Consider the following 15,108-nt stretch of genomic DNA (forward strand, 5'->3'; position numbering starts at 1 on the left):
CCTTTGACAAGTCATTACCTCAGTTCCACAGAGAGGAAGATTTTTTAAATTTAATAATATGTGTAGTAGGTAACAATCTACTCTGGCTTACCTCATAGATCCCGTTACTCCTCTATTTAAAAAAACGACTTAGAAATTGCATGTAGGGTGGGCCTCCTAGGGAGAAGTGGTTACTCCAGCCTTGAAGGTGTTTTGCCCTAGTGCCTAGCAAAGCTGCACCTGGGAAAGCTACAAGCACTGGCCCTTGGGCCCCACTTCAATCCATTCCCTTATTCGCTTTGCCAGCTTGCACTTTCCACATCTCCTCACCACCTGTGGGCTGGTCCCAGTCTCCATGATGCCTAAAAGGCGTGAGTGCTGAGAGATGCAGGTCTTTGGTCTCTGCTAGACTAGATTGCCCTAAAATAATAACACGCTCGTGCTAAAGAGTTCACTTTTCTCCCTTTGTCATGAGATAGGTGATGAAAATGTTATTCCCATTTTTATAGATGGAGAAAACAAGGGCTCGGCCAGAAAGGAAATGACTCAGCCAGGGTTACCCAGCTTTTGAGTGGCCAAGCCAAGATTCGTGTGTGTTTGTGTGTGTGTGTGTCACTTGGGGATAGTGGCAAGAGCCCTAAATCTGTGGCCTGTGGTCCTGGCCTTGAGGCCTGGCACTAACACTGACCACATAACCTTGGCTAAGTCACTTCCTTTCTTTGACTCAGTTTATGCTCTGTAAAATGAAGTTAATCATTATCTACCCCACAGGGTTGTTGTAAAGAAAATATTTTCTAAACTTTGAAGTGCTTTATAAATGGGAACTATAAACTGGAAAACTTTTCAGGCTAATCTAGTCCATATGTAGTTAATCAGAATATAAATATGTGTTGACCCACCTTCTGGCCTAAATAAGTAAAGAATAACCATATCTGATCTCCTTTTGATTAGTGACTATCCCATAGGTCTTCAGTCGTGATTATCCTAATTGCGAGACTTGAAAATAGAAAATAGAATAGATACTGGTGAATCCGGGGACTTTTCACTGAACCCAGGATTTACTTTGGAAAGTTATTTTTAATCATGTCACTGACTGGCTTATAACGAGCACCCAGAAATGGGCATTTCTCAACATAGTAGGAATGCTAAGCCCTAGCAAGGACCCTGCTTACTTTGTTCAGACAAAACTCCTGTAGAACTAGAGAATTCCGATGTGCCCCTGGGAGCTCGTTTATAATGTGATTTGACCTATAATCCTAATTCATCATTAGCCTTCAGCAGCTCTCTTTTCCCCTACTTTACTTTCTCATTTGTAAAATGGGAGTTCTAAAGGAAGAGACTTCTCTAGTGTGGCAGAGAAGAAGTCTCTGGAGAAAGCCGTACAAAAAAGAGTTTAAATCTGCTCTGGCTGTGCCTTCCTTTCCCGACTTCTTTGCACTTAGTATCTCCATGATAGCACTTTGCTGTATATAAACAGTCCCCAAGTTGGAAAAGCCCATTTATAAGTGGTTTTTAGAGCTTGGATTGGGTTTTCCCATGGAGCGACATTACAGATAGTGGGTTTATGGTTTTTGAAATATAGGACTATTTCAAACATATCTAAATATTATTTATATTGGAAAATGTGTGCCACGTGCCAACTTAGGAGTAGGGACGCCCTGTGTGGGCTCCCGCAGGCATGTGGGGAATTACACAGAGCCTGTGTGGGGAAATTGGAGGAAAGCTAGATGAAGTAACTCATTGAATTTCAACATTTGCGCCAAGAGAAGCGATCTGTCACTCATTTTCTTCTTGTCCTCAAGTGGGAAAAGAAAGAGGAACTTAAGATAGGAAGGGGAGAGTTTTAGAGGCAAGCTCACCTCTGGTCTGTTTGTGTGCACCGGAGAGTGTCCTTCAGCAGGATGCTCCTGATGGCCTGCTGTCCACGTGTCTGCCCATTTTAACATGATATTTAACAGTATGTATAGAATGCTGTTGTATGTGATGCTACCTTGATCATACGTGTACGTGCATGTATGTTAGCTTCCTAACTAGCACAGTCCTTGTGAGTAAGGATCATATCTTGGGTTTCTTTAATATCCATATTGCTTCTCTCAGTGCTAAGGACATGACAGAATTGTGGGCTAATTTTCTTTAAAATACTATTGGAATTTTAAGATTAGAATTAAAATAGTGGTTGACACAAAATGTTTACATTATAATTTCTTGTTGCTATCTGATGTTGTAGAGATTATTTGAAGGAGGATGATATAAAAGTAGAGGTTCTTCTATCTTGCCTTTTTTTTAAACCCTTGCCTTCCATCTTAGAATTCTTATTAAGTATTTGTTCCAAGGCAGAAGAGTAGTAAGGGCATATAATGGGGGTTAAGTGACTTGCCCAGGGTCACAAAACTAGGAAGTATGTCTGAGGCCATATTTGAACTCAGTACCTTCTTTTTCCAATCCTGGCCCTCACTCCACTGAGTCACCTAAGTGCCCCTACTTTACCTTCTGTACCTTAAGTATCTATCATTAATGGGTTGATAGCTGTGCTTGGAAAAAAAAATGATGGCTAACCTTCCGGTGTTGAGCCTCTGTACATTTAGCCAAACTAGTCTGCCTAAAGGAGTCTATCACTGGACATGAACTATAAGCCTTTATGGCTTAGAGTAGGAGCCGCTTGACTTTATACCCTGCTGGAACAACATTCAGGAACCCAAGATTAGTCCTCCAAGTGCTACCACAAGGCATCAAAAGAGATCAAAGTAGTAAGATATAGAATAAGGACATAACTCTAAAGCATTTAACAGTGCAGACAATGAGGGGACTTGTTAAAGCAACAATAAAGTTCATTTCTAGGCCCCCCACCAGAAAAATTATGCCCCAGGGCTACCACTTCCAAAGAGAATGTACACCTTATTTCCTTTAATTTTTTGCAAGCCTATTTAGGAAGTCCTACTGGAAACTTAACACTGTCCAATCCCAGAAGAGGCAATCAAGGGTTTTATAGCCATATAAAAAAAGGGCCGAAAAGGGTTTCAGTTGCCATCTACTCTAACCCCTTCAGCTTAGAGAAAAGGAAGCCAAAGTCCAGGAAGAAGTGGCATTATTAGTCATGTTCCCAGTTAGCCTACAGACCCTCAAAGATTACCCCCCCCCCCGCCCCGGTGTGGAAGGTTATTCTTTTAGTAAAAGTCAGGAGCTAAACAATCCCTTCACCTCTTAAGGACAAGAATAAGAGAAATGATTCCCCCAAAACGTGAAAGTCCAGGTGGGCCTGGAGAATCCCACAGGCCTTTCCCAAGTCTGACATCCCAGAATGCCATGGTTCTGTTTCATGATAGAGCAGACATCTCCTGCCCCCTACCTTCTGATGGTCTGAAGAGCTCAAATGTTTCCAAAACAAAGACTGAAAAAAACTTGAAGTGACTAATACTCCAATGACTGGAACTGAAAGTATAATCAGATGATGTGCAAAGTCAGAAACTCCAAAAAGTGGATAAAGGGGATATTTGGTTATGGAAATGCTGATCATCTGCAGGCTTTGGTAACTATTGTATTCAGGAGGCTTGTGGCTGCAGAAAAACACCTTGGCACATAGTTCATCTGATCTAGGAGCCCCGTGCCTTCCTCAGGAGTCACAGATCGCAGCCAGCCCAGCCAGCTTGCTGCCCTGAAGTTCTGTTTCACAGAGAAAAGAGAGCCTTCTTAGATAAACCGGCACATGGGCCTAGAGCATGCTTGCCCACCAGCCGTAGGAAAGTCTTCTTTATTTGAGGAGCTTCCTTCACATTGGCCAGGTGCCACCTTTCCTTTCTGAAATTTTTATGTCCAATTCTGTTTGTTTAAGCAGCCAGTTTTGATGGTCTGTTGAGGTCTCTTTAGAAGACCTACAACACCTTGCTTAATATTGAACCTTCAGGAGCTCCTAAATCACATACAGACTTATTCCGGGTTGGGAAGGAAGATGACATTGAATGTTCATTCTTTCTTTTCCCTTTTCTTTTTAAACCCTCACTCTCTGAGTCAGTAACAACTCTGATGGACCGGCAAAGGCTAAGCCAATGGGATTAAGTGACTTGTTCAGGATCACACCACTAAGAAGTGTCTGAGGTCAGACTTGAACCCATATTCTCCTGCCTCTAGGCCTGACACTCTCTCCTCTAAGTCCCTTAGCTGCCTGCCTAGTTATTCTTTCAGTACCCAATTAACTAACTGTATTGTAAAATTCCATGCAAAAATGTTACCTGCTTCTGTAGGATTCATACATACATATGTACATACATACATACATATATCACATACATATCTGAAATACATAGTAAATTTTCCATCTCCAAATAGAAGGAAAAATGCATTTGAGCATTATTTCCCATGGGAAGAGAAAATCTTATATACACCAAGGATTTAGAGTTAGAATAGACCTTAAAGATAATTTAAGCTATCACTAATTTTACATATAAAGAACTGGGACACAGATTCAGTAATTTGCCCAATCCACTTATCTGGTTCCAAATACTCTTTACACTCGACTATATTATCTTATGTCAGAGTAATTGAAGGACAGAAAAGTCAGGATTTGGGCTTTTAGGAATTTTGTTTCTCAAACTATCAGTGCTTTTAAGTTCTAATGCTAACTATATTAATGTTGCTTTCATATTAATTTAAAATACCAAAACTGTGAAAAGGACCTTGACTTCTAAGGCCTAAAAATTCCATTTATAACTAGAAAACACACTCTTTAAAAGGCGGCAAGGTGACACAGTGCATAGAATACAGGACTTGGAATCAGGAAAGCTTTGTGAGTTCAAATCTGACCTCAGACACTTAACTAGTTACTTGTGTGACCCTGGGCAAGTTACTCAACCCTGTGCCTCAGTTTCCTCATCTGTAAAACGATCTAGAGAAGGAAATGGCAAATTATTCCAGTATCTTTGCCAAGAAAACCCCAAACAGGGTCATGAAGAGTCAGACACAACTGAAACAACTGTTCTTTTTTAAAGATTTTTTCTTTTCTTTCTTATTTTCTTAGGAAATCATGTTTAAATCGTGTTTTTGTAAAAGGGCTTGCTGTAATTGTATATTTCAAAAAAGAAAGGCAGTCCTGTGGTACATTAGACAATCAGATTGTGGCAGGTTGCCATTGCCCTCTGCTGGCAGGGAGAGAGGGCAGAGCAGAATACATGTGTCCTTCCAAGTGTGGAAAGGAGAGGGGAGTCTAAGGGGAAGTGGCTGGGCAGACAGCATAACCTTCATAGGTGTTTTCAGAATGTGTTGCTTAAGGTTGTTTCAGAACATTTGCAGTTCATATGTCAGGAGCTGAACACATCACTAGACTGGTGGATCCCATGTTCCACGGAGGGAGGAGCGTGCTGTTTTATCTGTGAGCTCACCTTGTTCATTGATGGAAATGGTCGCCTTTGAGGTGATTGCTCCAAGACCGATTAATGTAGTGGCAGTGGTGTGGCTCCCAAGAATCTCCCCCTTGTCCTAGGCCACATCTCGCCCCTCCCCACTGCCTAGATTGAGAGGAGTTGTTGGGAGAAAATATTGTATCCGTTTGGTTTCATTTTACATCTTGATGATCCTGATCAAATCTGCCTCTAGAATCGTAGTTGGTCGGTTGGTTAGTTGGTTTGGGGGGACGAGGGATCTACGGTGTGGCCTCCTCAATGCAGGGCATTCCCATTTGGCCAGCACCTTCTCTGCTGCCTACAGTGGCTTCCTGGGCCCTGAGAAGGGGAGTGACCTGTGCAGGGTCCCCCAGCCAGCCCAACGAAGGCTGAGGCCCACCTGGAGCCCAGGTCGTGCTGAGGAGCCTTCTGGCTCTCTCCCTGTCACACCATGCTGCCTTGGCTAGACTAGGAGAAGCCGATCCTGGGAAAGAGTAACTCACTTCAACAAAGGAGATGAGACAGTCTGATTCTGGAGAATGTTTTGTTGATTGCTGCCTAAGATGAAGGACCGTCCTAGTGACCGTTTTCTTTGGAAGCAGCATGGATTTGGAGCCGTCCAAGACCTTTGTTCAGATCCTGCTTGTGGGAAAGTTACGACCTCTCTGAGCCTCAGTTGCTTCATCTGTAACACAGGAATTAAAAATACTTGTCCCTAACCCAGAAGGGACAATTTAGGAAGCACTTTATTAAGTGTGCCAGGCACTGTGTCGAGCCCTGGGATGCAAACAAGAAAAAGGAAGCCAGTCCCAGCCGCCAAGGCACTGGCGGTAGAAGAAAGAGAGGCCGGGGGCACCCTAGAGAACGCTGAGGAATCCAAAGTAAATGTATGAAGTCAGGTGTGAGTGAGAAGGTGCCGGAGGGCCTCTGTGAATGCTCTTCTTTGCCACCATTGCCACAGTGGGTGCCTGGCTCCAGGATCCCAGGTCAGACTTCTCTGAATCCTAGATTCAGTGCTGGAAGGTCCTGGAGCCAAACTCCCTCATTTCACAGAGAGCAGAACTGTGACCCCAGAGAGCCCACGCAGCCTACCTTCCCCAGGCAGGGGGAGCCGAGCTGGCCTGGAGCCTCCATCCTCTGACTCTAGAACCGGGGATCTGCCTTTCGTCTAAGGCAGCTGCTTCATTTGTGGATGAGAAAGGTGCCACCAAGTGTCTGTTGTGAAGGAGAAAGTCTTGTCATGCTGGTTCTTTGTTAGGAATAGTAACAATAGGGCCCAGAGCCCAGTGCCAGAGGCCTCGACTCCCCTGAGTGTCTCCCACTATGCTGCTACTCTTTGAATGTTAGCCCCGTTTCTGTGGAGCCTGGGCCCCCTCTTACAGCCGCTTCACTTAACATCCCACTTTCATGAAGCCCGCTGGGAATGGGAAAGGGAAAGAGGCCCTCCTCCGCCCCAGGAGCCCCCTCTGAGTGGCCCAGTGTCTTGTTTCATGTCACAGGCTTCTAGGCCCCGGCCTCTCCCTGCCTTTCTGCCCTGTCCCACCCCATCTTCCAGCTCTGAGCATTCTGCTGGTCATCCCCTGTCTGGAATGCTCTCCCTCCTCTGGTCCTCGTCCTGGCTTCCCTCCAGATTCAGCACAAAGCCCACCTTCTCCAAGAGGCCTTTCTTGCTCCTTAGCCCCCTTCATTCGAATTCCTTCCCTCCAGCCTTGCTTGGAGCTTACCCTGAATATGTCTTGCTTGTACCTGCCATTAACACATCGCCTGCCTCCCTCCTTAGATTGTAGCTCCGTGAGGGCAGGGACCCTGGGGTTGCCTCTCTTGGAATCCCTAGGACTTGGGCCCAGCACCGGGCACCTAAATCCTGAACTTGGAAAATGGTTGACTCACCCAAAGTCACCCAATTACTAATTATCCAAAGTGGGTCTGAGTCAAAGCGTTCTGACTCCAAGCCTAGTCTTCCCTCCTGGCTCTCCCTCTCCTTCACAGCACTTGCTTTCTTAAGCTTCGCTCTCAGAACAACTCTGTCCATTCACACGTCCGACACAGCCTTTTCTCAGTCTACAAAAAGTCTGCCCACCGTGCCGTTGCACTCATTTTTTCATGAGAAATGAGCAAAAGCTACCATTCAGACTCCTTTGAACTCCAGCCTGCCACAAGGTAAATCAAAGTAGCGCCCAAGGCCATCTTGGGGAGGAACGATGTGGTCGCTCATAGACCAGTCAGGAAGAGGCAGCTTCACAAGATGTGGAAAGACAAAGAAGGAGAGGAGGAGGAAGGGAGGGGGGAGAGGGGCAGTGAGGGCAGCAAGGGGAGGCAGGAGAGGGGAAGTGAGGCCAGGGAGATGAAGGAGGTTCCCTCCCCACACGTGGACTTCTGGCCCCAGGGAGGATCTTTAAACCAGAGCTTTGGAGAATCTTCTTTGTAAGATGTGTTAGCTAGAAACTGGGCAGAACCATTGCATAGAGAGCCTCCTAGTGGACAGATAGGCGGCCTCAGAGTCGGGAAGACCTGGATTCAAGTCCCTCCTCTGACACTAACTAACTGGGTAACCCTGAGCTAATCCCTGAAGTGCTCAGTCCCCCAGGCAAGTCTCTAAAACAACTGTAGACATGGCAGAAGATCGAAATCTGCCCATCAGGAGCTTTTTAAACCAATGAAATCACAGAGCTGAATTCAAAAATCCCACCAAATCCAACCAACAAACTCACTGATAACTACTCCCTGAACACACACACACACACACACACACACACACACACACACACACACACAGACTTTTAAATCCTGTCTGAGCAATTTTTGCATTTTCTGCTTCTTTAGTGCTATCTTTCAGCCATCGCAGACAATGAATAAATGTTGGTTGGGTAGAATTATTAAGTTGATTATATGCAAAACTAGTCCTGCAGAGTGTGTTGTGAAACTTTCTTTGGTGACTAAATATACTGGGAAAATAAGAAAACAGCATGGCAGAAACTAGGTATAGGCCAATTAGCACACACAATATACCAAGACAAGATCAAAAAGGGTACTCGATCTAGACAAATTGTGATACCATAAGCAAATGAGGGGAGCATAGAATAGTAGATCTGTCAGATCTATGGATAAAGGAAGAATTTATCACCAAACAAGAGATAGAGAGCATCACAAGAAGTAAAATGTAAATTACAAGAAGCAAATATAATTGTGATGGAATATTATTGTGCTATATTAGTGGTAATCTCTCAGTGACCGAGAATGACAATGTTATTATTATTATTATTATTATTATTATTATTATTGTTGTTGTTGTTGTGCTATATTATATTATTGTGCCCTCCTAGGGCAGCTCTCCAGCCTCTGACCCCCACCTGACACCCAGCTCTCACTTGTGGCTCCCAGTAGCTGCTAGCATGCGGCAGCGGCCACACCCCGGGCAACGGCCACGACAGGCCGGCTAAACCTTGTGAGGGTAGCCATCGGGTCGTCGACCCCTGGTGAACCAGGGCCTTGCTCACCCAGCATGTGAAGACTGCTTCAGCGGAACAGGCAGAAGAAACCAACAAGAAGGTAGATGGCGATGCAGCAAGGCACTGTGGAGTGCTTAGGGTGTGTTGGAGCACAAAAGACAACACGGCTATCCAATGCAGCTGAGGAAGTCTCCAGGTGCAACAACTTTTCGTGCCACTGGACCCAGGCTTCCAACGCCGAGAGAGTGGGACTGTCTCTGTGCATCGACTTCTCCACTTAAATCTCCTTCACGCACAAGTATCTTTGTGCACACTCATCTATCCTAACCCCGTCCACCCTCTTCAAGACCTGCAGTGATAGGGGAGTGGCGACGCAACAGGTGGAGGTGACCACTGGCAGTTGTAGTCATGATCCTGCACGTAGGCGGCCCACGGACCAGTGGTCGCTTGGCCCTGTAGGGCAGCAGGGACGTTCAGCAGCATCCTGGGCGACTGAGCAGCCCTCTCTAGGACAGCACTGCTCACCCTAATCAAGGGAGGGGACTAGAAAAGGTGTCCCAAACATTGCCTGCCCTACAAACACCCGGTCAGCCCACTGTGGCTGGTGGGTCATCCCTTTAAGCGGTCGAAATCAAAGAAAAAATGCAAAGAAACTCCTACTAGGAGCATGGAACATCAGGACATTACTTGACAGAGAGAATACCCCAAGACCTGAGAGAAGAACAGCTCTAATCGGTAAAGAACTGGCGCGATATAACATCGACATTGCAGCCTTAAGCGAAACACACTTACCAGAAGAGGGATCACTCAGCGAACCCACACACTGGATACACCTTCTTCTGGAAAGGTAGAGCTTCAAATGAAGACAGAATCCACGGTGTTGGCCTGGCTATCAAGACCAGTTTGCTCAAAGAGCTGCCAGACTTGCCTGTGGGCATCAGCGAGAGGCTCATGAAGATCCGTTTGACTCTCAGCAAAGACAGGTATGCCACAGTCATCAGCGCATATGCCCCAACACTGACCAGCACAGAGGAGACCATCAAGCAGTTCTACTCTGACCTGAGTGCCATCCTGCACTCAGTGCCCACCAATGACAAGCTGATACTACTGGGAGACTTCAAAGCCCGCATTGGCCAGGACCATGAAAGATTATTGTGCTATAAGAAATGGCAAAACAAGATGATTTCAGAAAAACCTGGAAGACCTACATGAAATGATACAGAGTGAAATAAGCAGAATCAGGAGAATATTGTACCCAGTAATAGCAATAGTGTATGATAATCCACAGTGAAAGATAGCTGTTCCCAGCAATACAATGATCCAGGACTGTTCCAGAGGATCCATGAAAAAAATGCTCTCTATCTCCAAAGAAATTATTAACATAAACTGAATGCAAATCGAAACCTACTCTATTTCACTTTATTTTCTTTATGCTCTTTGTTATTTGATGTATCTCCTTCCATGTCAGAACTAATGTGGAAATAAGTTTTGCATTATCACACATGTAAAACGTATACCAAATTGCTTACCATCCTAGGGAAAAAGAGAATTTGGAACTCGAAATGTTAGAAAGTGAAGGTTAATTGTTTTTACATGCAATTGGGGGTGGAGATAAATGTTACTAGAAACATTCTTTGAGTAAACGTTGTTAGAGATGTTCTTTTGGGTGATTTAAATTGTTTCCACACTGATGGTTGCTTTTTTGTGTATTCTCACAGAAACTCGCCCCAGGAGTCAGTCAGTTTGCTTATACCTGTGTGCAGGACCACCCCATATGGACTAATCAACAGTTTTGGGAGACAACATTTTACAATAATGTGCAAAATCAAGTTCGCTCCCTGTACCTCTCAGCCAAGGAAGACAATCATTTATCATACTTGAAGCTAAAGGTGAGAAAATATGAAATGTCTTTGTGAACTAGAATTCAGACTACAATGGAAGAGAATTTTTAAACAGACAGTCACAATTTCCCAAAACAAACTCAGATGCTTTGGGTTTTTTGCTTGTTATTTTCTAGGTTAATTTCTGGTATCATGTTTATTTGTATTAATATCTTTGAACAGTTCATAAGAACTGAATTTTAACAAATAAGAACCCATTGTGACTCTTTAGGGGAACAGTTATTGGAAAACCGAGGTAAGGAGCATCCTAAAAATCTCTCCCTTTAAGTCTATGCTATTACAAAGTTCTCCTTTTATAAATGTCCTCTTAAAGTAACCAAGACACTATTGCCAGAGCCCTGCAGGCCTTCTGGCATAATGCTGGTGGCTCTGTGAATTGGTTCCACCTTTGGGGAGCTCAGTCTGGCAGCATGTAACAAGAGCTACAAAACTGTGCCTCTGACTTGAAAATTCCACTTTGGAACAGATAGCCCAAGGATATAAATCCCAAGGGGGAAAAAGTAATTTGTACAGAGATGGTTTCTAGAAGTGCTATTTATAATCATGAAAAACTAGAAGGAACCCAAGTGCCCCTCAGAGGGGACTTAAGGTGTTGGAAGAGAACAAACACTTGGGAAATGATGACTGCAAATTCTGTGGACTTTTGTCCATACTTCAAAAGATCTGGCTACCTAAAGTAATGTTTAGTGACAGGTGAAGAAGACACCAATTACGGCTATGCACAAGCCAATAACTGGAAAGCACTTTCAACAGAAACAGGAATAAAAGAGAGATGTAACGCAGATCCTCCGCAGTCAGATTTGGGTAACCAGCTCTCTCTCAGCTGTACTGCCATTGAATAAGTTACAGCACAAGTCCTTTCTGTCCATGGTGGCTCCGCTCAGCAGTTTTCAGTGGAACTGTACACTATTGGAAAGAATCTCTTCAAGCGTATAGCTCAGCTAGCAATTTAAATGGAAATCTTTAAAAGTTCTATGAATTGGGGGCAGCTGGGTAGCTCAGTGGATTAAGAGCCAGTCCTAGAGACGGGAGGTCCTAGGTTCAAATCTGGCCTCAGCCACTTCCTAGCTGTGTGACCCTGGGCAAGTCACTTGACCCCCATTGCCTAGCCCTTACCACTCTTCTGCCTTGGAGCCAATACACAGTATTGACTCCAAGATGGAAGGTAAGGGTTTAAAAAAAAAAAAAGTTCTATGAATTGATATCTCAACCAGCAGAACACATTGGCTTATCCATCATGTCCCCAATGTATTGCTTTCTTGCTTTCATGACTTCCTCATTCCTCATTCCACTTCCTGGAATCCTTCCTTCTTTCCCCACCCCACAACACCACCCATTAAAATCCAACTCATCATTCCTACTCCAACTTAAATGTCATTTCCTTTACAAAACCTCCTGTAATTCCAGCCAGAGGTTCTATTTTCCTCCCCGGACTATAGCAGCATTGTATTTGTACCTCAGTTAAGCATATGTAACATAATGGCCCCGTGACATGATTATTCATGTACATGTTATTTCCCCGTCCCCATAAAATGTAAGCTTCCTGAAAGGCAGGGACTGTTTCTTTTATTGTCTTTGTATCCCGGGGCCTGCCATACTGCCTGGCTCATAACTGCCATTTTAAATAAGTACCTGTTGATTAAATATTGTTATATTAAATCCTATATTGTCCTGCCCCCACAACTCTACCTCAGAGAGTTCTTCTGAGGGCAGAGATTGTGCCTTTTCTTTTACTAAGTCAACAAAAATTTACCAAGACCTCACTGTGTGCCAGGCACTGTGCCGAGTGCTCTATCCAAGTATATAACAGAATACTTCCTATGACCAGGATGGGGTTGTGCTGATTTGGTTTATGTAATTTCTGTGCTTCATCTGACATGTGAGTGTAGGTCCTATTTGTATGACAATAGAAGATAATTTTAAAGAGGCAACTCTTTGGCCCTGCATTTAATTGAAAGATGCATTGCATTTATGTATTAGAGATTGCTGGATGGAACACCTTGGGCAAACATTACTGTCTAGGGGCTTAAACACTGCTTTTTATCAATGTGTATTATTATAGTTATTCTTCCATTATGAGAGTCGACTAGACACATGATTGTGACAATGAGCCTTCAAAGTTTAGTCATTGGAAGTTCCCACTTTGGGCACATACAGCTAGAATCTTAACTAAACTAGCATTCTACTCCTAATGGCCCCAGGTGAGAGTTGTGATTAGGTGCCTTCTCATTCATCCAGCTGGTAAAAGCTCAATTTTTATAATCATTTCTCTCATATCTCATAATCTAAATGATTATTGAATGGTAAGTGAAGTATGTTTTGCTGCATTTCCTTTGAAATATATGATTTGATTAAGAATTGACTTTCGATAGATATATTTCTTTCCTCATAGACTACTAAAGATAAGTATGTCTGTCATTGCTTTTGAAATCAAATTAGACTGTGTCCCATCGGTAGGCTTTTTAAACATGTAGTAACTTTTTTTTCAAAGTAATTAGTAGATCAAACACTAAAGTTTGTGTTTCTGTCCTTTCTATTTGTCTTAAATAGCTAAAGTCAAACAAATCCTTACCCATATACCACTCCCCCTCAAAAAAAAATTCATTCCATATAATTTAATTCTGATAAGACCTAGATGTTCAACCTGGTAGGGCACCCTGCTCTAGAAGAAAAAATCACTTTAGAAATACTATATTCAACTGTACTGCCCTTACTTCCAAGAAAATTAAGTATTTTCTATCACAGCCATCTGTAATAACACACTAAAAAGCTAGTACTTCAACATTGTTTCAGGGAACAGTAAGCCAATTATTTACCTTAATTAATACATTGGAAGTGATTAGGCTTACAGATGAAGGGGAAATCTACCTAATTTCACTGAACCCTTATTAGAGTTTCATTAAAATACTAAGAATTAAAATTAACTCCATATTTGTTTAGTTTTTTTGACAGTTACATGTAAAATTAGTTTCTAACGTTTTAAAAAGGATTTTGAGTCTTGAATCCTCTCCCTCCCCCTTCCTGTTCCCTGAGATGGTAAGCAATCTGATATAGATTTTATATGTGCAATCATATAAAGCATTTTCCCATATTAATCGTTTTGTGGAAGGAATCTCAAACAAAAATAAAATGAAGAAAGGGAAAAAAGTTGCCCAACCTCTTCACCCACCACCGTCAGTGGCTAAGAGCTCTGTAAGCCTTTGATGCTAATTTAGCTGCCCCCAAGGCCTATTGCCCCAGTGAGGCTTGCCTTGGCATGCTGCTTTGCACTCCATTTCCACCCCAATGCAAGAAATTTGTCTTGCTGGCCTTCTAAATTGTTTTGGGTAGAAAAATTATTTCTCCTCATCTTTTTGTGGGTGATGCTGCTCCAGAATGCATTTTGAGGTGTTATATCATAGGTTTTTGGAGGGTAATTTGGTAGAGAATAATAGGTGGGCCTCTTGCCTCTTCCCCCACCCATTTTAATTTATTTTTTACACAACCAGTTATAGTTATCCAAACGTTAATCTATTGAAATGTTCTGCATTTTTAACAATCTTTCTCACTCTTTGGATTACATTAAGTGATTAGTATTTTCTCTTGAATGTCATACATTTCATAGGAGAAAATTCTGAAAAGCACAGACCAGGAGAAGACTGCAATGGACTTGGCTGCAGAGCAGCTGCGCTTGTGGCCTACACTGAGCAAAGAGATGCAGCAGGAGCTGGTGCAAAAGGAAGAGAGTACAGTCTTTAGCCAGGCAATCCACTTTGCAAACCTCATGGTCAACCTGCTGGTACCACTGGACACAAGTAAAAACAAACTCCTGAGGACATCTGCCACTGGAGACTGGGAGAGCGGGAGCAACAGCATTGTCACAAACAGGTTTGGGAACAAGAGAGAGCATGGAGACTATTGGATGGTCTTGGGCCAATATATTCTTAAAGAGGAGGTTTTTCCTATAGAATATCATCTTGACATCTCAGTGTCATTTCAGAACGATCATTTCCTCAGCTTAAAAGAGCTTTACTGGATTCTATTTCTCTTTCTAAATACTGTCAAACACCATGAACCTATCTATGATTTATATCTGTTCTATCTACTTCTAATCCATCCTTCCCGTCAATCTTTCTCTTTTCCCCTCATCATCATAGTGAAATTAATTAGTCCCTTCAGGATCACAGTGGCCTCCTTTTTGTCAAACCCAGTGGCTCTGTTTCATGTCTCCATCAGCTTTAACCCCTGCCACATTTGATGCCTTGACTGTTTATTCTCTGTCTTGAGTCAGTAGTCAATAAACATTTGTTAAGCATCTGCTATATGCCAGGCACTGTGCTAAGTGCCAGAGATACAAATATTTGTTTAAATAGTCTTTCTTCAAGGAGCTTATATTCTAATGGGGGAAGAGAACACAGAAAAGGAAGC

At 43.1% G+C, this 15,108-nt stretch overlaps 1 protein-coding gene across 6 annotated transcripts in view; it reads left to right on the forward strand.

Moving 5' to 3' along the window:
- SBF2 (SET binding factor 2) overlaps window positions 1–15,108 on the forward strand; it is a 522,987-nt gene that overhangs the window by 414,544 nt on the left and 93,335 nt on the right. For all 6 annotated transcript variants that reach the window (XM_056802096.1, XM_056802098.1, XM_056802099.1 and 3 more), the window contains 2 exons: window positions 10,519–10,689; window positions 14,306–14,568. In XM_056802096.1, the coding sequence (XP_056658074.1) occupies window positions 10,519–10,689; window positions 14,306–14,568 (434 nt within the window). The remainder of the gene's footprint in view (window positions 1–10,518; window positions 10,690–14,305; window positions 14,569–15,108) is intronic.

This window comes from Monodelphis domestica, chromosome 6 (genome assembly GCF_027887165.1).
Source record: "Monodelphis domestica isolate mMonDom1 chromosome 6, mMonDom1.pri, whole genome shotgun sequence".
Classification (NCBI taxonomy): Eukaryota; Metazoa; Chordata; class Mammalia; order Didelphimorphia; family Didelphidae; genus Monodelphis; species Monodelphis domestica.